Source organism: Podarcis tiliguerta, assembly GCF_965153285.1.
Source record: "Podarcis tiliguerta genome assembly, chromosome: 11".
Taxonomy (NCBI): domain Eukaryota; kingdom Metazoa; phylum Chordata; class Lepidosauria; order Squamata; family Lacertidae; genus Podarcis; species Podarcis tiliguerta.
This window is the reverse complement of record NC_139544.1, coordinates 37,023,585-37,046,163: the sequence shown is the minus strand read 5'-3', so window position 1 is coordinate 37,046,163 and position 22,579 is coordinate 37,023,585. Positions and strand designations below refer to the sequence as shown.

At 43.1% G+C, this 22,579-nt stretch overlaps 1 protein-coding gene across 2 annotated transcripts in view; it reads left to right on the top strand.

Moving 5' to 3' along the window:
• The first annotated feature begins 1,338 nt into the window (after positions 1-1,338).
• Positions 1,339-22,579, top strand: part of PIK3R1 (phosphoinositide-3-kinase regulatory subunit 1) — a 63,850-nt gene continuing 42,609 nt past the window's right edge. The window contains exons 1-2 of one of the 2 annotated variants that reach the window (XM_083403959.1): positions 1,339-1,653; positions 11,156-11,892. In XM_083403959.1, the coding sequence (XP_083260085.1) occupies positions 11,559-11,892 (334 nt within the window). In that variant the 5' untranslated portion in view covers positions 1,339-1,653; positions 11,156-11,558. The other variant, XM_083403960.1, reaches the window with a different exon arrangement.

Below are 22,579 nucleotides of genomic sequence, written 5' to 3'. Positions count from 1 at the left end.
CGAAACGTCGCCTAGACACCCCAACTTTTACACGGGAAGACACCCGAGGACACCAAAACCTGCATTCCTGTACCCGTGAAAATCTACGAAAGCAAATATATATATATATATATATATATATATCTACAATGGGAACAAGAGGGTGGGAATCAAATTAACCTTACCCAATGGTTGAAGTGAGAACCAAGGGCCATCATGTGGGGAAAGGGGTCTGCTCTGAATCATGCCCCTATCAGCTGAGAGGCCGCTGTACTGGTGACATTTGCCGGGGGGGGGGGTGCTTCTGAGGAGGACGCAGGTCTGACCTCCAAGGAGTACCCCACAGCCTTTGTTGCTGCGGCAATGATGCATTCCTTGGAAGCAGGAACTGCTGCCCTCGCAGATCCTGCCGCCTGACCACTGCCTAATGGGTGGGCTGGCCTTGCCCCTGCCCACTGTCCATGCTGGTCAGGGGGTGCCAACTTATGTACAGTCATACCTTGGGTTACAGATGCTTCAGGTTGCATTTTTTCAGGTTATGGCAGTCGCACATGTGCAGAAGCGCTAAATTGTGCTTTGCACATGCACAGAAGCGCTGAATCGCAACCCGCGTGTGCACAGATGCACCGCTGCAGGTTGCAGACACTGTGGGTTGCGGACATGCATCCCGCACTGATCACATTTGCAACCCGGACGTTCACAGTAAAATATTAGGGGGAGCAGCAGGTAAGCCCTGTCCTGCATAACCGATTACAAGATGTGGCACATGCACACCATTTGCATGCCAATGCCCATCAACTTTGTTGGGGATGGCCCCCTCAAATATTTTATTGGGTGGGCCGATGGGACCTCAGCCCCTACGAGTTGGCTCTCCTATGATGCTGGCTGAAGCTTATGGAAGCCCAACAGCACCTGCAGCCCCCTCACCCATTTACAGAGGCGCAGGAGCCTACCAGAGGAAAAGCTAACAGCCTTATCAAGGGGCTCGATAGACCAATGCGGGTGCAAAAAATCGTGTGATGTGGAGCCTAGAATCCGGTGTAGCCAGGCGCCCATTCTGCAGGAAAGGAACGTCTGAACGAGAAAAAAAGGCGCCTGGCTGGTCTTCGATCCCCTTGGCGCGCGCTGGGGATTTCCACACCCCCCTAAAATTCCTCCCCCTCCCTCCATATCGTTCACTGTCATCTCAGCGGGTCAATGGCCGGTTCTTTTCCTCCGGCCCGCCACCCGAACGGAGAGGGGCGGGCTGCAGCAAGAGGAACCTTTTCGGCCCGCGAGGAGGAACCGCCAAGCAGCCCGAGGGGAAGCGGGCGGCCACTGCGGTGGCAGCTGTGGCGGCGGCTAGAGCGAGAGCAAGCTGGAGAAGCTGCAGCCTGGCTGGGCGGGTAGGCGGCGCTTGGGTCCCCCAGGCCTGGCGCGGGTTGGCAGGGGTGAGGGAGCGGAGGCGGGGCGAGAGGCGAGCTGGGAGGGACGCCAGCCTGCGCTGGGCTCGGGCTGCCTGGCTGGCTGGGGCTGAGGCGAAGGAAGCAGCGCGGCGGCGAGCGAGGGCTGCTGTGGCGGCGGCGGCGAAGCAGCAGCAGCAGCAGGCGCAGACGGAGGCTTGGCGCGCTCGGCTTCTCTCCCTTCGCTGCAGGGCGCGCGGCTGGGGCCCGGGCGGGTGCGTGACAGCCGAAGGTGAGAGCCTTTCCTTCCCGCGTCGCCGTCCCCTCGCCGCCACCCGTCTCCCTTCCCTGCCTCGCTGCTGCCGGCCTAGCGAGCGTGCGGAGGGGAGTCCGGCGGCGGCGGCGGCGGGGCCGGGACGCCGCTTGGCCGCGCGCTGCAGACATCCTGTTCGGCGGCGCGAGGCCTCTTGCCGCCTGAAGGGGGGCTTCGCTGTCTCTCTCTTGCGCGCGGCTTCTTCCCCTCCCGGTGACAGGCAGGCAGGCAAGCAAGCAAAGCCTTGCATTGCATTCATTTCCCGTCTCCCCTGCCCAGCTGGCTTGGCTGGAGGAAGTTGAACTGGAGCGGAGCGGCGTCCTTGCAGCAGCGGGACCCGATCCCCGCGCCAGCTGGTTTGCTTGCGAAGGAGGGAAAAAAAAGCTTTCTCTGGGAAAGGGCGCTCAGGATTGCAGGAGGTTGCATTTATGGCAGCCCCAGTCCTCAGCCCCAGACCAGTCCAGTTCTCTCAAGGTCTGGGAACTGGGAAGGGTGCGAGGAAGGGAGGAATTGCCGGGTTAAATATTTCGTATTCCCTGCCTTGCCTCCCCCTTTTTTGGGTGCTGGTGGCGGCCGACAGAGTTGAAGCTCCGCTGAACTGCATGCATCGCGGTTAGGCGAATTCTCAATCGGCTACAGGTCGTTTGAAAAACCCGGAAGGAATAAACCCTCTCGCTGACTTTATAGTATTTCAAAATCTGAGCACGTTTCCTTTTTCTTTCTTTTTCTGCCTTTGGACTTTGCACAGCGGCTGTGCTGCGTGAGGAAGTCCACGCTGCTGGCTTATGTGGGGAAGCGAATCAAAAGAGTGCATGGCACTTCTTGGTCTAGACAGTGTGCAATGGCAAGAGTGGAGCACAAGGTGCTAGACTTGGTTGATGCTAAATAAAGCTGGCTAAATATTGACACTAAAATCTCATTCTCTGGATAAGTGAGCAATCCACGGAAGTTAATCTGGAAAATTGCTTCACACCATTTTCCTGATAGGAATTTTAATCATGTATCGGAAGGCTACCCCCCCCAACCTCCTGTAATGTATTCATATTATAAGTACCGAATTTGCATAATGTTTTCAACATAACTTTGCTCTTTTCTACATGTATTGTCTTTACTATTTTGAAAAACTTTAATTTCTCTTATAAATAAGTAAGCAAACTCTTACTACCCTATCCGGAATACACAGGGAGACTTACTGGTTTTAATTAGATGCAATGTGAAGCAGAGATGCAATTTGTTGAATTCATAGCCCAGATATTATATGAAGCTTGTGTTGCCAAAGCTGCATTTCAGTTAAGTGTAATGAGCTGTTAAGCGAACTTCTTGTGCTATCGAGAGTGCTGCATTGTGTTTGCTTTGGGATTTACTGGTGGCATTTTAGAAAAATAGCTCTTATTAGTGTATTGTGTCTTTCCTGGAAATGGAAAGTGTCTGGTTCTGGAGGAACAAATGGCTGGTTGAAGGATTTGAGTTCAGGAAGGGGAGAGGAAAGTCTTGTGTTTTCTGCTGCCAAATCCTTGCCTCTAAGCATTGGATTAAAACGTGCCCACCCTGAAAAAAGAGGGTATAAGATGCATAGAACCATTTGAACAGGCAGAGAAATTTCTTGCCATTCAGATGACAAGTGGAAAAGGAATTGCAAAAGGAATTAAGCAGGGTGTTGCATTTCCACATGATGTGTGTTGCTGGGTTATATTTTTATTAATTCATCAACAGAAAAAATCCAGTGTGTGGTACCCATAATGTAAAAAAAAAATGAAGACATTAGGTTGTATGCAACATAATCTCTGCTTAGAGTAGAGCCACTGAAATTAATAAACTTGACTAACTTATTTATTAATTTCAATAGGTCTACTGTGCGTAGAACTTAGTTGGATACAGACCAATTAATTGAATGTATAAGGGAGCAAAAAACAAAACAAAAAACCAACACCCTAGTAAAATCTCTGTGGTGCCGACAGGAGGAGCTATTATAACTTAAGGCTATGACACTCACAGGTGCAATCCTGTGCCTGTCTACTGAGTAGCAAGTTCTGTTGAGTTCATTGAAACTTACTTCTATTTCAGTAAGTACACAGTTGTAGTCTTAATGTGAAGCTTTTTGAGGAATGAATGCAAAGTCTAAAAATTTGTATAGTAGAACAGATGCTTTGCAAGTATAAGGTACCAGTTTGTTAAATAATTTTGGCCAGAAGAGCTGGGAATGACTTCTACAGTCAGAGTACAGTGGTACCTCAGGTTACATACGCTTCAGGTTACATACGCTTCAGGTTACAGACTCCGCTAACCCAGAAATAGTGCTTCAGGTTAAGAACTTTGCCCCAGGATGAGAACAGAAATTGTGCTTCAGCGGTGCGGTGGCAGCAGGAGACCCCATTAGCTAAAGTGGTGCTTCAGGTTAAGAACAGACCTCCAGAACGAATTAAGTACTTAACCCGAGGTACCACTGTATACTGTTCTGAGGTAGAGGGACTGCTATAAAGAAAGAATCCCATTACTCCTCAGGATTAAAACCTGTAAGCTACAGAAGGATAAAATCTGGACCACATAAATTTAATGGGCATTCTGCTTCTTGATCAGGCAAATCCAATTCCACTTTATTTAAAAGATCATAATAATGTTTGCATATAGTACTTGGATTGTCCTGCAATGCTGTAATCACTTACAAGGGAGTAAGCCCCATTGCACTTCATGGAACTTACTTCTGAATAGATGTGCAGAGAATTGCATTCCTATAAAAGCTCCTATAATTAGTACAGGACTGTTTACAACAATGGCTGGAGACAGTGTTTTAATTTTGTTTAAAATGTGATTGGCTTGTGGAACACATTAATAGCACAAAGAACAAATGTAACAAGTAAATAGTTCTTTTAAAAAGTTATTGCTTAATGTGTAAGGTCATAAAGATGTCTTAGGCAGAGCGAATAGCTCTTCAGCACAACTTCAGAAGCAGAAAACTCATCCTAAAATGTCTTGGTCAAGGAAACAGTTGAGTCTATCCTGAGAGATTCTTTCCTGTTCTCAAACTGACTGCAAACCAGAGATTGATCTGTACCCTATCACTTGCTGGTATAAATACTGCAGTATTTCTGTAGTATGGAAGTAGTGGAGCACGGCAGCTGAGTTGGTAAGATCCGTCAGTTTGCTGTCTTGGAGAATAGGCTTAACAGGTTTGCTGGGCAAGACCATTGCTTGGACCTGATTTCCAATACAGATTTGTACTGGCTGATAACAAAAAGGCAAAATGAAACTGCTGCATTTGGGGAATACATTAGTACACGAGTATAAAGAAGTTCAGCACCTAACAAAGCGACTTGGGGCATTTGTGATACATTGTCAACCCTGAGGTTCAAGGGGGTTGTTGCCGTATTGTATCTACAGTGCAACCCTCCCTTTTCAGATTTAACTGAAAGTTTGTTGGGCTGGGTGGAGGGGCTGTGCTATCTTTCTCTACTGGTGGGGAGGGGGGAAATAGGTCGAACTAGACATATTTTACAGTGTTTAGAGAAGAACTCTAATTGGCAGTGTGCCAAAATGGTTGTGGCAACGAGAGCAAACTGAGTAGGCCTCCTCACACACTTGTGCGCTTGTGGAGCTGAAACTATTTCTTAGCGTGATAATAAATATTTCAAAGTATTTGAGATATTTGGAGAAGTATTAATTTTCTGGCACAGGTTGTGTATATATTTAGTTGAGTGTTGGCGATGTTCCAGACTCTCAAGTCAAGGTGTGTTTAAGTGGACTTGCTTGTTTGTTGCAGGAATCAGTGACGAAAACAATGTACACAGAAATCACTGTAGAACAATTTAATTAATACTTACGGTGCATTCCCCCTTGTTTCCAGCTCCAGATGTGTTCCTAGGCATAGGTGTGAAAGTTCTAGAGTTATTAGTAGACTTTCATAGCCAGTGCCGAAGAGTTCAGTTCCGTAGTGGGGGCGTGTTGAGGCACATAACCTTACCTCCCCACCACTATACTCCAAGAGTCTAAATCCAATGTAAGATGTTTGGCTAGCTTCCACCAGTACAAAAGAGCCCTGCAGGATCAGATCAAAGGTTTATCTAGACCAGCATTCTAGGCCAACCTGATGCCTGGGCAATAGCACAATCCCATAGGTGCAGTGGCAATGCTGTGCAAAATTCTGCGTGCTGTATCTATAGAAAGTGGTTTTCTTTTCTATTAGAGGCTGTTTACTGAGTGTAATCAGTAAAAATATTTACTGATAGGCATATTTTTTCCTTACTAAGAGGTTTACCCCTGAGTTTTGTTGGTGGGCTTGGTTAGATGTTTTTGCATTTGTCAAGCGACTTGGAGGCGCCACCTTCTCCGGAGGATCGAGGGGACCTGATGCGACATCCTGTTGTCGTGCATGCGATGTTGCACGACATCAGGATGCCGTGCAAGATTGGGGGGGGGGCACAGTGCCTCAGCCCCCAGGAGCTGGCACCCTTGGAGCATATCAATTCTTTCAATGCATCATTTCCCCTTCTTGTCAAGTTCTTTTTGCAGATACCAGAGAGTGGAAAAAATTAGCATATAGTGATACTGCATGTTCATTCGTGGGTTCCTAAGTAAAGGAAGTAAAGAAAGGCTGGAGTACTGTGGGAGAAGAGCTTTTGTAGAGACACTACATGGTGTATTTGGATGGTTGATAACTTGTGGCATCTTCAGAATCAAAGGGGCAGCTATGCAGTGAAGAGTGTAACAGAATGACAGAAGAGGTGGGGGGAACAGGCACTTGTAATAGAGCTTAAAGGTAAAGGGGACCCCGACCATTAGGTCCAGTTGTGGCCGACTCTGGGGTTGCGGTGCTCATCTCGCTTTATTGGCCGAGGGAGCCGGTGTACAGCTGGAGCGGTACCTATTTATCTACTTGCACTTTGACGTGCTTTTGAACTGCCAGGTTGTGCTTTCGAACTGCTAGGTTGGCAGGAGCAGGGACCAAGCAACGGGAGCTCACACTGTCACGGGGATTCGAACCGCCAACCTTCGGATCAGCGAGTCCTAGGCACCGTGGTTTAACCCACAGCGCCACCCGCGTCCCTGTAACAGAGCTTACTGGCTCTCAAATGTAATTCTTGTTTAATCAAAGCAATCAGTATACCCAACTAACATAACCAAAGTAGGAGTTTGGGAAGGGACTGTACTTGTTTCTCCTCTTTCTTTCCAATAGTTTCACCTATTAAGTACATTGATCAATGGCGACTTGTGCAGAGCTGCTTCTTGACGTTGTGTATATGCACAGGAACGCTCTTTTACACTTGGCTTACAGTCACACAGCCAAATGACAACATGCATGAAAATAATTCTGTTGATGGATGATGATTGGTTGTCCTTATTGATTAGTCTTCACAAACATTTCCTCAGTGCATTGGAGATGTAGGGGATCAAAAGGCACTTCCCCCCATATATTATGAAGCATGGCTCATGGAAGAGTAAACATGGTGTAAAATCCCATGTTTTTAAGATCATGAGAACCAAAGGTCCTGTTATCATTACTTCCAATATATTTGCCAGTCATCAGTAGACAGAGATATGGCACTTTGTGCTCCATTTTTCTTCATTCATACACAACTGCACATTGCAGGTCTAGATACAGAAAAAGATGACAACTTTTTATAAACATTTACATTCATCAGTACCCATCGGTTATATTGAGAAATATTTCCCCATATTTTTTCCTCTTCTTCCTGTGAACTCACTAATACAGTCATCAGGTATCTGTCATCATTAAACATTCAACCAGTGTTATTAATGGAGCAGTTGGTGATAATAGCAGTACAGTTGTCTTCACTGAAATCTTTGCTAAGACGTTATTTGTATATAGTGAAGCAAAGTGTTGGATGTAGGAGGAAAGAGGTTAACAGTGGTACCATCACTATTTTGGATCTCAGTATCTTGAGCTTCAATATTTTGTTTGTGTAAGATTCTATTTTGTTTTTAATTTTTCCACATTTCTATGGTGGCCCTGTTTTCACAGAACAGTAAGCCATGGTCAATAACAAACCATGGTATACCACAAACCATGTTTGTCACACTCCTTCCTTTACTGAGCTGGGGGGGAACAAAGCAGAGTGCTGTCTGAATGTTACATGTGAACCAGCACTCATGCTTTCCTTGTCTTTAGATGAGCCATGAGCAGAAGCCAAGGTTTGTTCTGGGCTTCTGTTTGTGGCTTGTTTGGAGAGAAACAAATGTAAGCCCTGGTTCACATTAATTTTCTCTGTGCTAAGCAAAGGGAGCAGCAGAGTAGATGCAATATGAGCAGTCATGGTAAACCATAGTTTACCATGATGTGCAAACCCAGGCCAGGTCCTAAGAACAAATTCAGGAGACATATTAGAAAGCTCTTTGGTTTCCAACACCCAGAAACTTGAGGACCATGTAGGACAGGGGCAGGGGACCTTTTTTGGCTGGTGGACCAGATCCAAACCTCCATCATCCTCTGCAGGTCACCTTGACCAGGTGCGGGAGGTGCTCACTTGTCCCATTGTGACATCAGGCGATAACTTCAAAGGCATGCTACAGATGAAGAATGTCTATTTGCAGCTGTGGTTTGAATCCAAACATCCAATTTTATTTTCATTTATTTATTATAGTTATATACTGCATTTATCTTCCGAGGATATCAAGGTGGTGTACAGTGGATGCTCGGGTTGCGAATGTGATCCATGCGGGAAGCACGTTCGCAACCCGCAGCATTCACAACCCACAGTACCGCATCAGTGCATGCACGGGTTGCGATTCGGTGCTTCTGCGCATGCGCAAAGCGCAATTTAGCGCTTCTGCAAATGCACAAGCACTGAAACCCAGAAGTAACCCATTCTGGTACTTCCAGGTTCAGCGCAGTGCGCTACCCGAAATCATGCAACCAGAAGTGTCTGTAACCTGAGGTATGGCTGTACATGGTTCTTCTCCCCAATTCATTCTCACAACAACCCATGGGTTAGGCTAAGAGATGGTGACTGGCCCAAGATCACCCAGTGAGCTTCATGGCTGAGTGGGAATTTGAACCACACTTAGCTCAAATGGACGAAGCAGGGCTCAGTTTCAGTTCCCATCAGCTGATGGGCACTGAAAATGAGCCCCCCTTAGTGCAGCTGATCCCAGTGTGGCTCAGATGCATGAAGGCACAGTATGTCACAGTACAGAACATGTATACTGCCCTTGGTGCAGAAGACAAAACTGTCTCCTTAACTCATAATTTTCATGCTTTTTGATGCATGAATGACTTTGTAAGAACCTTAACTCTACTGAAGGAGTTTTGATCCTAGAATTATTAGGTCAGGTGTAAATGGTTTCTGTGACTTTGAAAATGTAGGAATGGGCACCACGTCTGTTCTACTATGAGCCACAGTTCATGAAATACAGATTTTCAAAAAATGTGTTATGTGATCCTACTGCAACTGGGGTAGAGTGGGGTTTTTTTCCAGATAATTTCTGTGGCAGAATTCATCCATCAGTCGGAATTTTCACATAACCGTTATTCATTATACTTTGCAGCAAATGGCAGAGTGGCAGGATAAAAAAATATTATCCTGTAAATAGTCTCACCTGCTAGAATTACATAGCCCCCTGAAGACATTTTATTCTTTGCTTTAAAAGGTTTTCACTGTTTAAGTGAATGCTTTCACTTGTTGGTACAGCAATGCAGCAATTAGATTATGATTTGAATTTAGCTTTTTCTATAGCTGTAGAATGAATAACAGGTGAAATAATAAAAACTTTATAAGGCACCTACTGTTCTGGATTTCTGTAAGCTAGTGTTTAGTGTGTATATTTATAGTATTTTACAGCAGTGTATTGCTTTTTTAACTTCGTAATCACACCAACATGATTTAAATGTTCAAGCCTCGTCTTTTGCTCCAGGTCTAATTTAAGTATTTACCACTTCCCCCAGCCTGACAAAATACTGCTCCTTAGGTGGTCTAGCTTCAGTACAGTTACATAAAGCTGTGGGAAATCACATCAAAATGTGAAAGGAGTAAGTTAAAGTCTTCATAGAAAAATTGTAACCTTACTGTTGAATGTATAGTTTCTGAGGAAATAAAAAATGGAGGCACGTGATTTCATGCATAAAATCAATTTGTGTTCGAGCAATGCTTCTTCTCAAAAGAACCACCCCAAAGCAAGAAGGCATGCTTGGGAGGATGCCATGGGTTAAACCCACCCTAGATTAATTCACTCTTTCTCATGCTTGCCCTCAGCATTGGAGAAGGTAGACCAGTAGGGGGAAGAGCACTGATCTCCTAGGAATATAGCAGATTTTAAAGATAAGAGCCCTAGAGCCCCTTTCCTGCCTTCTCCTGTCTTAGAACTCAAGCTCCTCTGTCCATATTCAATCGCTAGATTCTGCGCTGCCATGATGGATATTTGTTGAAGGATGGTTTGCGCCACAAACTAGGCCTAAAATGAAAGACCTGTGCTCCTTCACGCTCTCCCCCTTATCATCACTTAACTGTTTGCCCCTGTTTCTGTCTTTTTAAGCATGTATGATATAATCACCTTTTAATTGCTAGTCATTATCCCATACCTGTTTTAAATCTTATGTGTTCTGTTTATCCGTATGTTTTATCTTATACTGGTCTGTAACCGAAATAAAGTTTGATACAGATATTTAAGCTCCTCTATAAAAAAATATGTATGAAATAGGGATTCAGTAATTTGCGGGTGGTGGAAGTGCACCAAACAGAGAGCAGGGGTGACTTGGCCATTAAGGATGAGCACTTATTAGGGGGACTTCCCATAGAATCACAGAGTTGGAAGGGACCCTGAGGATCATCTAGTCCAACCCCCTGCAATACAGGAATATGCAGCTGTCCCATATGGGGATCGAACCTGCAACCTTAGCATTATCAGCACCATGCTCCAACCAACTGAGCTATCCATTCTAGCAACCCCTGGACTGGAATGCAGAAGCATTTTTCGCCTGGTTTCCCAATGCAGAGGTCGCTGCTGGTAACTGGGAGAGGTGAGATGGTGGGGAGGGTGGCATGGTGTGGGGGCTGTCAACCTGATGCCCCCACCTCTCTGCCCACATCATACTTATTTCCACACCAGTGTGCCCCTCTCAGTTACTGGCAGTGACCTCCTCAGTGAAAAGCCAGGCAAGCAATGTTGCTGTCCCACCAGACTGGACTTGATTTCCAATGTAGAGGCAGTACTACAAGAAGTAGCACACTGGAAACTAGTTTTCAGTATGTGGACTGAAGTTGTTAGTGCTCACCCCCTATCTATATTACGAAAAGAGGGGTGTTCGTGTAGGAGCTTCCTCTTGGTCCCAAATATATTCTTTTCTGGGTTCTGGAGTTCTAGTTTGAAGTCTGTTTTGTCATTTCTTCCATTTTAATTTTTGTTCCGTGCCAGCACACTCGTTTCTGAAACATTTCCCATTAGAACCTGAGCTTACCATAGTTAGAGCCTGCAATGAGAATGGGAGTAATTATGCTAATTTCATGTTTGAATTTTTTTTCTTCCTCCGTAGGTGAAGTATGTGTGCAGAACTCCACCGCAAAAAGTTTAAGAAAAGTGAACATTCTCCAGCAAGTACATCAGAAGGAGGTGCAGCAAGGAGTAATTTTCAGCCCACCTTGAAAAATTGTGCCCATAAGTGCCAAGCTGACCTGAAAAGGAACTAGCTGGGAGTCTATACATAGATAAAAGTCCACTCTTCTGAAATTTCACTGATTAAATGTAAAAGACGCACATACAGCCTCAGCTGTACAGCCACAGATTCTGGTGCTTCTTATGTGTTTGTGTTACAGTCCTTCTAACTGACACGTTACTTCCCCTGTTTATAACTTCTTTCGCTGTATATACAATAAAACCGAGTAGCACTGTGTTGCTGTTATTCGCTGAAATAATTGAATGTTAAGACCTTTGCCAAAATGAGTGCAGAAGGATACCAGTACAGAGCTTTATACGATTACAAAAAAGAACGAGAGGAAGACATTGACTTGCACCTGGGAGATATTTTAACTGTGAATAAAGGTACTTTAGTGGCCCTTGGATTCAATGACGGGGAAGAAGAAAAACCTGAGGAAATCGGTTGGCTGAATGGTTATAACGAAACTACTGGAGAAAGGGGGGACTTCCCAGGAACTTACGTAGAATATATCGGAAGAAAAAAGATTTGTCCCCCAACTCCAAAGCCTCGTCCGGTTCGACCTCTTCCTGTGGCACCAAGTCCAGCAAGAGTAGGAACAGACAATGATCAACCAGGTTAGTAGCGACTCTCCCCCACCCCTAATCATTGTGGTTCAATGTCCAAACCTTTATTCTATGGAATATTAAGTGGATACTGCAAACGGTAGGTCATTGAAATTGGTCAGAACACTGGTAGCTTTTTGCATTATTACTCGTATTTTTCTAAACCATGTTCACTTTGTAACAACTGCATTTTCCTATTTGGACTAGAAAAGAGTTCATGCTTTCCTTGCATTTTGATTGCCCTTGTGCAGCATGACCATAAAATAGAAAAAAACAAAATGGTTTTGGGAAGTACTTCAACATACTTGCCTTCAGACCGTGTTCCAGAGAACCCTGTGGTACTTCAGTAAGAATGTTGGTAACGGCAGACGAGTTTTCTTTAAAGATACATTTCCCATTACTACCGAATTTCCTCTGTAACATTTTACCCTTTTGAGTCTCAGGGCATGTTGTCAAGTCAGCTAGGGGGAGATCTGGCTAGTACTCTTCAGTGCTGTGCTCTTGGAAATCTACAGAATCCTCTGCAAAAAGCAGGGGTTCGCTTCAAGACAAGTGTGGAAGGGGTGTCCTGAATGTAACACCCCCCCCCCCAATCTGTTGGGGGGGGTGTTACATTCCCATAGGACAGGGAAATTCTAAGATAATAAATATTTCAGTTTAGAGAAGCTGTCACCAACATGGTGCCCTCCAGATACTGAACTATAGTTCCCATCACCCAAGATTATTGGCTGCACTGCCTGAGGCTGATGGGAGTCTGGCAATATGTATGATCTGCATACATGAATTATAACTATTTCAATAACACCTGAGTAGTAGTAACCACACATATCACTGAAACGATTACTTGAGACTATAAATGGAAACGAAATATCACTGCTACTGTTGGGTTGTATTCATGTGGCAGTTCTGCTAATATAGCTTAATATTTAAGAAAACGTATGCTAACTTTATTCAGATAAATCCATGGTTTTTAAATGTAATAGGGGCCAGCCCTACCATCATGCAGAATGAGGCAACCGTCTCAGGTGGCAGATGCTGCTGCAGCGGCCCATGGCTGCTCCTCCAGATTCCTCCATGTGGCCTGCTGCCTCAGATGCAGTGAACGATGCCATCTTATCACTAGTGTTAATGTATGCTTCAACTGCTGGCCCAGCTAGTTTTTGTTTGAGGGAAACACCATTTTGTCCTTGACTTCAGACAGCAAAATGCCTTGGACTGGGCCTAAATGTATTTTTGCTGTCCTATGAGACATACTGGTATTGAAAGCCAGGTCAATCAACATTTTTTTTTTTTGGGTAAGAAATACATACATGTAAGAGAAGGAGGTTGGGAAGGAGATGATTTTGACTACCATAGATTCTGGCGTATAAGACGACTTTTTAACCCCGGAAAAGAGGTTAAAAAGTCGGGGGCCGTCTTTTATGCTGGGTATGGGCGGCGCAGTGCGGAGCCCGCGCACTGCTGCTTCAGAAGCGGCAGCAATGGGCAGTGGGGACCACTCCACGCCAGGTGGCTTTCTCCCGGAGCAGAGCTGTCCAGCGTATTAGGCGACTGGGCTTATAAGACGAACCCCCAAATTGCAGCTGCCAATTTGGGAGGTCGCCTAATATGCCGGAATCTACTCCAGAATTCTTTCACCTCCCCACAGTCCATGCCCCCCATATCTGCTCTAGACCCTCTGGAACAGCATGAGCGATGGTTTGGTGCTTGCAGGGAGGCATGGGAATCACTTGAAATTGCATCGCTCTCATCTTCTCCTAATGGAAGGTTCCAATGGATCAGAGAGCCTTCCATCATTAGAGAGATGCCACTTGGTGCAACACTTAGTCTTGGTGTCTTCTAGTCCTTCATGTTCTCTCTTCAAGCTCTCGTGTGTGTGTGTGTGTGTGTGTGTGTGTGTGTGTGTGACAACAGAAGTAACATACTAGGAAATCATTTTTGTTACTTTAAATGAATTCACGTAACGTGAATCTTTATTGTTTTGTTTGTTGAGTAACAGTGTTTGTCATCTTCACCTTTCATGGACCCCTGAATCCCGCCTGCCCACCAAAATCCCAAAGTAGTACAGAATGGTAAAATGTTAAAGCTTGATTCAGAAAAGTAGTTGCTGATGGGAAGGTGGCATAGTAGAGCGGAACTGAATTGCAAGAGGTGGCTTCGGCTACACGTATCTGTGTACATCCATCTCCTTTGACGGTGCCTGGGGAGCAGGATGTGCATAAATGAATTTACCTCTGAAGTTCTGTTGTGCAGAATGCCCACAAAGTAGAAGAGAAAGTGGAAACATGTAACATGGTATTATCTGCTGTCTTTGTTACACATGGCAAATGTAAGCACCTTGCATGTTTAATAGAGCTGTTTTAGAACAACAGAGGGAATAATTCACAACTGTGTGAGTGTTCCACAAAGTAGTGACAATATGGCTGCCTACAGCTTTATGTTGAAAACATAATCTCCCCTTACATATTAAATATTAAGAAATGCCTTTGGATCCTCTGGTGTGGGGAAAATATTTGCTGCTTAAGTACCAGCACTGCTGCCTTCCCTCTTCTGAGTCACAGTGTCAATTATTAAAAGTGGAAATTCTCTTCCCAGGATAATGAAATGGTTAATCTTTTATATAGTCCAGATGAATGTGGGCAGCAAACCAACAGGAACCTTCCCTGGATAATAAACCATTGTTCTGCACATTAGAGTGCATTTTGGCTATAAGGAGACTTGATGTAAAGCTTGCTTGACTGTATTTGGTCAAGTTCATATTTTCCAGGCTTAATTTTTTTATACTGCTCCATCAGTAGGAGAGGGAGCACATGAGGAGTGATGTTTCTTACTGTACTACTTGGGAGTCAAATTGAAAATGAAAACATAGTTGTATGGTTTACAGATTAGGCCTCTGTTGTGGTTTCTCACTGATATATTCACCATGGTAGCTTTGCCCCAAACTATTTTTAACATGTGTTCCCATAAACAAAACAAGCTTTATTTGGGGTTTCTGCTTTTGTTTATCAGACTTAGTAACTTGATACTTTGAACACTTCTCTTTCCTTAATCAGACAAGTGTTTTGTCTTTGTGAGCATACATATCCTGAAATCAACAGATGTGATTGAAATTTGTACACTGCGTTTGAGGAAGGCTGAGCTTCAATAAGCAAACAGAAATGTTTTCTTTTTCAAATTTAATTTTCTAGGCTAACCTAGGATTTAAAATATATAATGCTAACCAAAGCAATTTAATGTATGCCTAAATAACATAGACTACATAACATAGAAATTCTTAAGGGGTTGTGGAAGACAAATAATAATTGTTTTCAACAGTTTCGTCTCAGCCTTTTGCAGTTAAAGTAACAGTTTTGTAGCACCCTAATGACTTAACAAATTAGTAACTGGCTTACCCATTCCAGGATCTTTGTTATCTTCAGCACTGTTTTGCTTTGTGAATGGCTCTACATAATGGTACATTTAAGCTTTTAACATAAGTATCAGTCTGCACTTTGCCGTTCATGTTCCTTTGACCTCATTGCTTACAATCCTTTCCCCTTGCATGTATACACCAATTTAGGATAACATTTCGCCCATCTGATGAAGTGGACCTTGCCTACCAAAAGCACGTGACATAAGAAATGCATTAATCTTTAAAATGCCACAAAACACTTTTTAAAATAATAATAGTGGTTAGCCTTACTGCAGAAAAATGAAATTCCTCTTTCTAACCCCCCGTTTTTAAAATAAAAATTCCAGTGATTATCTGAGGGTAGGACCTCTATGTACTCATCTTGACAGTAAGGGCCAATTTAACATTATCTTAATGATGGGTGTTACTGCTTCCCCGTGTTTAGAACTCTTTCTGTTATTGTCATATCTAGAAAGAGGAATTATGTGATATGGGGAAACCATGTGGTTATGTCAAACACCAGTATCATTTCTTCCAGGGATGCTGGTCTTGGAAGAAACCACATTACTCGCCCACATGGTGTGGTTTCTCTTTTCAGATTGGAGCCATAAGGAATTTAGCCAACAGGAACCGGCTGTCACACTGCTCTGGTAACCAAATAGCCATAACTTATGGATGAAATTCAGGAACATCCCCTTGAAATTTTGTAGACAGTGCTGTTTATACTTGGTCATTACTGGGGGGGGGGAGAGAATTGGGGTGATTGGAGAATTATGGATGGTATTCAACTAAGTTTTGCTCAGAGGAGGCCCATTGAAATTAATGGACCTAACTTAATCCTTTTCGTTTCAGTGCATCCTTTCTGAGCAAATTTTTGTTGCATACCTCCCAGAGTATGTTTCCCTTTCCAGTATGCCCCAATCCCCCGTTTATTCTACTCCACTAACATTTGTGTGAGTATCAGTGCTGGAATAATCATATGGTTGCAAGATGGAGGGCACTTCTATTACTCCTCCTGCCAAAATAATAATAATCTGTATAACCTTTAAGACTTTTATTGGTTATTCTATGTGTTTCCACACACACACACACACAATCACTTTTGTGTATGGTGGTTGCCCTACCAATTAATATTAGAAATATATCTTCAAAGGTAAAAAGTTTCCAAAATAACTTTGTGGCGGGGGAGGGAGAGACATAGCGGTGAAGGGGAGGACATATCTTTGTGAGTTTCACCTCTCCATTTGACAACATTCGACAAAGCTGAACAGCATGGTCTTTATGTATATTCTGTCTTTTGTTGGGAATTGCACAGAGAGGGAAATGCAATTATGAGCACCCTGCAGAAGAATTCAGATAATCCCTAGGGACATCTTCCTCAAGGGAGAGAGGCTACTTGTACAAATAAACAATATTAGGAGTCTTTACTGATAGTAAAATATTGAAAATTGACAGTTCAATGCTGTGAAACAGCATCCTATTCTACAGCATAGTTGTGTTTATTTTTACTGTATTTGTAAGAGGCACTGCAATCTACTGGTCTGATTCCCCAGCAAAGCAAGTGGGGTTGGTTGTTTACTCCTGAAATAAAGCTTCTGAAAAGATAAGTGACAATATCTCAGCTTGGAAAAATCTCTACTGCTGTTTTCCAGACCCAGAAATAAAATGTTTCAAAAGTTCATTGCATTATTTACAAAGATGTGGAATAATATATGAAGTCTCTTCAATATTTGTACAGATACTTCTGTGGGAGGCAGGTGTCTAAATCCAGGATAGTGGGGGATTCTTGGTTTCCCCAAACGTGTTGGTATATCCATGAAATATATTGCAAGGCCAGGTGCTTTTAAAACCTGTGAAATTTACAAATAACACCCTGCCCTAACTCACAATTCAATATGTATCTTGATCCCTGTACTCTAAAATAGCAATCAAACAAAGTAGCTGAGAAGTTGGTATCCCATTATGGACTTGTACATCATGGACTTGCACATGTGCAGGAAATCCCAAGAATGGGCTATATCTACATGTTTGCTCACAGAGATAATAGTTCTCTTCAGGTGTTCTAAATACCTGTTTAGGAGGCACAAAGATGTACATGTTGGCTCCACCCCTTCACCCCGTGCCTTCCCACGTTGAGCAGGAAAATCTGAAGTGGAATAATAAGCCCGTTCAACACTATAAATGCAGGAATGTCAGAATAGAGGGACGTGGGACTGACTTCCTGAACCCTGCAGCCTCTATATAGTTAGACACTGTTAATGCCTAAAGAGGGCTAATGTATGCATGCTAACAATTCTGAACTCCACAATGAAGAGGGGCGTGTGGATGCATGTGTGTGTGTATGTGTACATACACACAAATATATATGGCTGTTTTATTCCTAAGGAGAAGAAGAAAAAAGGGAAGGAATTATTACAATTTGTTGTTGTTGTTGTAGTTGTAGTACCCTGCCCATCTGACTGGGTTGCGCCAACCACTCTGGGCAGCTTCTAGCATGCATAAAAAGACAGTAAAACTTCACACATTAATCGGCTTCCCTATACAGGGTTGCCTTCAGATGACTTCTAAAGGTTCTATAGTTACTCACCTCGTTGACATCTGATGCGAGGGCTGTTCCACAGGGTGGGTGGGTCCTGCTGGCAAGGGATGATGGGAGTTTTAGTCCAAAAACAGATAAGAGACCCAAGTTTGGGGAACTCTGATATAGATGGACATGGTAATACACTTTCTGAACAACTTTTACATTAATACTGTCGAAAAATGCATTGGCATTTCAATATGCCTCCTAAAATGTCTACCTGTTTGGGAAGTTTCTGTTCACTAGTTGTTGTTTTTAAGGGCTAAATGGCTGATTTATCAAAGGACTTCTAGGTAGCTATTAATCTTAAGTAAAACACACACAAAAGGGATGGAATTATCAGTTTGCTTGGCATATTTTTGGTGTTACATTTGAACAACAGATTTATTTATTTTTAAAAGGCTAAACCACTTTCCCCTCAATGCCACAGAGCTTCTCTGACTGCTGTTTGACTCCATCTGCTGGTAAATACTCATAGTCCCAAAAATATTTCACACAAGTAATTGATGGGTTGAAAGTAACAAAATGGAATCCAGTCTTTGTGTGTGTGATCCCCACCCAACCAAGACAGACATCTTATTTAAATATTGTATCTAATGGTTCCAACCTAGTAGTGTATCTGATTATAACTCCTGCTAAAATTAAAAGAAAGCCAAAACCTGCCGTCTTGTCTACTTTTAGGGCCACTTGCTTGTGTTAAAATAGACAATTGCATACCAGCCCCAAACCCCCATCCCACCCAACTTCTAATACAAAATTGAATTAATATTCTTAATTGGTGGTAATGCACATTGCTGACACAGTCTATAGGTTTAGCAGTCTTTCACTTGGGGTTTGCTTATAAAGGAAGACTTGGTTTTTTGCAAAACGTGGTCATTTGCAGCTGCTAATTTCTTGCCAAGAAATGATTAATTCTGTACCACCGTGCCCCCTTAAATCTTTTCTTAATGCCATTTACAGATACACAGTTTCTTGTGAAAGAACGCAGATGTCTGCAGCGCAGCTGGCCGTAAAACTTTCTGCATGTGTATCTTGCTTAAAATCTTGTGTCCATGATGAATTACCATGAAATCAGTCTGAAGGCTGAAATCTGAGGAATTACCTTATTTTAATAGCCTGGAATGAAAAGGGCATTTGTGTTGCACTTTAAGTATTTAGCAGTGGTTATGGCTTATGCATTCTGTGGCATTATACTGACAGTACTGAAGGAGTGGTTGGGTTTGCTTTATTAAATCCAGCCAGCTTTTAATTTTTATTTCAGAACAGAAAGATTCAAATGCCATGTCCTAATTCTTTAAATTCTCATCCTGCCCTATAACAAAGATAGTGCACTATATAACAATACATAAAATCAAATAAAACACAACATATTTTAATTTTATTTTTTAAAAAACTTATGTTGACTAAACCCTGACCCCAGAAGCCAGCCCAGACAAAGGTCTTACAGTGCTTCTAAAAAATATGCTTAGTTTTTTTGGCTTGCTTCCAAGGGGAGGGGAATTCCACAGCTGCGACAGAGACCAAGAACTCTTCTGTCTGTGCCTTTTTGTTGTCTGAACGGATCCAGTGAATGGAGTTTCCAGCAAACTTTCTGATGCCCTGAATAGATTGGAGTTGGTTAGCATGTTTGTTTGACTTGCATTTATTTAGCAAACAAAACTTTAAAAGCACAGTGCAACATTGGGATTTAATACGCTGCATACATATCACAGGGGTTTTTTTTCTAAGAAGTGTTTGAATTGAACTGTGTGGTTGATTGCTGAAAAGTCAGTAAACCACACCTGCACTGCAGTATATATGTCTACTCACAAATAAGTCCCATTGACCTTACGCTCAGCAGCACATGTTCATAGAATGACAGCCTTAGTGTTGACTAAATGCTTCGTTCAAAGCTTTACTGGGAAATTATTCTTCTCTGAATGCTTGTAAATATTGTAACACACAACTCAAAAAACTGGCTAAGGAAAGGAATGAAGGGACCAAAAACTTGTTAGGCCAATTTTAGCATGCTTAGAAATCAGTGTGTTTAGCTTTGTTATACAGTGGTACCTTGGTTCTTGAACAGCTTAGTTGTCGAACAAATCGGTTCCCAAATGCCGCAAACCCGGAAGTAAGTGTTCCGGTTTGCAAACGTTTTTCGGAAGCCGAATGTCCAACGCGGCTTCCGCTTGAGTGCAGGAAGCTCCTGCAGCCAATCAGAAGCCACACCTTGGTTTTTGAACGGTTTCAGGAGTCGAACAGATTCCTGGAACAGATTAACTTTGAGAACCAAGGTACCCCTGTATATACATGCATGTTTAGAAATGACTCACTTGAAACAATACAGTTCAGGAGCTGTGCAATTTGACTAGTATTGCATAGTATAGTATCCTTTCATTGTGTTACTAATCCATTTTCTGGCATATGCATTTTATAAATTGAAAAATATAGTAGTGGAAAAATTTCCACCCCTGTCACTGAATGTATCCCATACAAATATTAGGAGGCTAGTCATGGCTGATCTTAGAATGAAATGGAATGAGGAATAGAGGAGGAGTCAAGCTTAGATAAGCCTAAGATGTTTAGAGATTTGTAGTAAAAATTAGCTGTGTTTTACACAGTGATGTGACTTTGCTGTGCCTCACTTGAAGTTATAATGTGGCTTAAGGAGCCAAGGTAGACATTATATGGGAACGTGAGCTTTCCTTCACAATGCAAAGGCGGGAAATCCTTTATCATCCCAATACAGGGGCCAGCGTTTACAGAGAAGAATAAGCAGGTGGATGGGAACTGACGCCTTCAACTTGCTGATCTTCTGCTGATAGTCCCTGTGCTGCACTCGCTATTATCTGTGGGGCTGTAACTGCATTTCTCAGGATAAACTCAAAGTGGGCCCTAAGACAGTTCTTGAATCTGAGTCTCCCAGCTGCAAACCCCACAATGCTGCTTTCTCAAAGTGCAAGTCACTGGAGGCAAAAGTAATCACTGCCGCAGTGAGTACAGAAGCTCACACAGCTGCTTGCCTGCTAAACTGAACATCATAGGACATCTCATGATGAATGGTGAGCAGGTGAACGACACAGTTTGCGCCACTGAGATTGCTTTCTGTTACAAGCAGAGATTTAGTCATAATTGCCCTGCACTGTAAATGCAGCAGAACCCAACTCATTATCTTGCATCTGTGGCTCATGTAATTCATAGTCAAAACTGGTCTCTCTTTTTTTACTTGCATGCCTTGCTGTAACGCTTAGCAGTGAGAACAGTCCTGAGAGTTTATCAGTCTGATTAAACTTGCTGGAGCAAGGGGAAGACTCTTCGCTGACCAGCAGCAGGAGACATAGAATTGAACTCCCCAAGAGAATGAATGACTGCTCTTCCTTTGTGTAAGAAAGCAGGGTGCTGATTACTACAGCTCAGAGCTATCCCCATACATGTGCTTTTGTCTTTTGTTGAAAGAGAAACTGATACTCAGAGAAGCGGGGCTTGCATCCTGGTCTCAACTGTGAGCGAGCAATGACAACATGTGAATTCCAGACAGGGCCAGGAATGGATTAAGAGCTTCCTGTCAGTGTTGTGTATCATGCTGTAAATCTTCAGTTTTAAACAGTCACTTGAATACTTAATCTTAGCAGTCCTTGCAACAACAAAAATCCAACAAGGCAGGCCAATATTATTCTTCCACATACTACAGATGAGAAGAGATGCTAAGACTTGAGAAACTGTACTGAAGGCCACTTAGCAAGTTTGTGGCTGAGCTAATATTTAAACTGGGGTCTGCTCATGCTTTTAACCCAACACTGAAGCAGACGGCAAAGAGATATTTCTAGACATTATGGCTGTGTAGCTTCATATCAACTTCAGCCTAAGCACATGCAAAGTGGTGCATCGTGAGACAAAAGTTCCTGATTGCACATAGATGCTGATGGTGTCCAAGTTGGTTGAAATTGTTCATGAGATCCTTGGTTCATAGCAAAAAGCTCATTGACAGCACCTGCTGATTGTATAGCAAGAAAACCGGTTGTGTGTGTGTGAGAGAGAGAGAAAAGAATGAAGGGATGTATGTGGACCATCACCTATGACAGAAGGCTTGAGAAGTTCCAGCTGCTGAGTTTAGGGGCGGAAAGAAGAAGAAGATAACTCATCATTATGAAAAGTGTGGAGAGAATTATGAGAGAGAAAATACTCTCTCCAAACACTAGAACAGAAGAGTGATCCATTGGAATTGATCAGTCACAAATTCAGGACAAATAAAAGTAAACTAAACTTCTCTCAATAATTATGGAATTTATTGCCACAGAATGCCACAGCATACATGAGTACATGTCTTTTTTTAAAGGGGGGGGGGGCTAATCTTTGCTTTATAAATTATGATTACTTCTTCTCTTGAGAGAGAGAAGCTTCAGAAATGGTTGCTGTTTGATTTTAAGATTTTGAACATTTAGAGTTCTTGCCAATTCAAATCCAGTCGGCTGTTCCAAATCCGGAATAATTTAGCTGATAATTAGCCGGCATAAGCATTTTTATGAAAAGCATTATTGAGGGCTTTTCCTAGCATAATCCAGTTCTGAGACTTGACCTCTCTATGGGCTTCAGAGTCTTGCTTGTTAGTAGGAGAAAGTGTTGAGGAATGCATATTCAGTCATACAGTGGTACATAACAAGAGCTACTTGTTTTTAAATCAGATATCTAGATTTTAAAGGACCTCTGTTCATCCAGGAAGGGGCCTCCTCAAGTGCACTGATGCTGCAAAG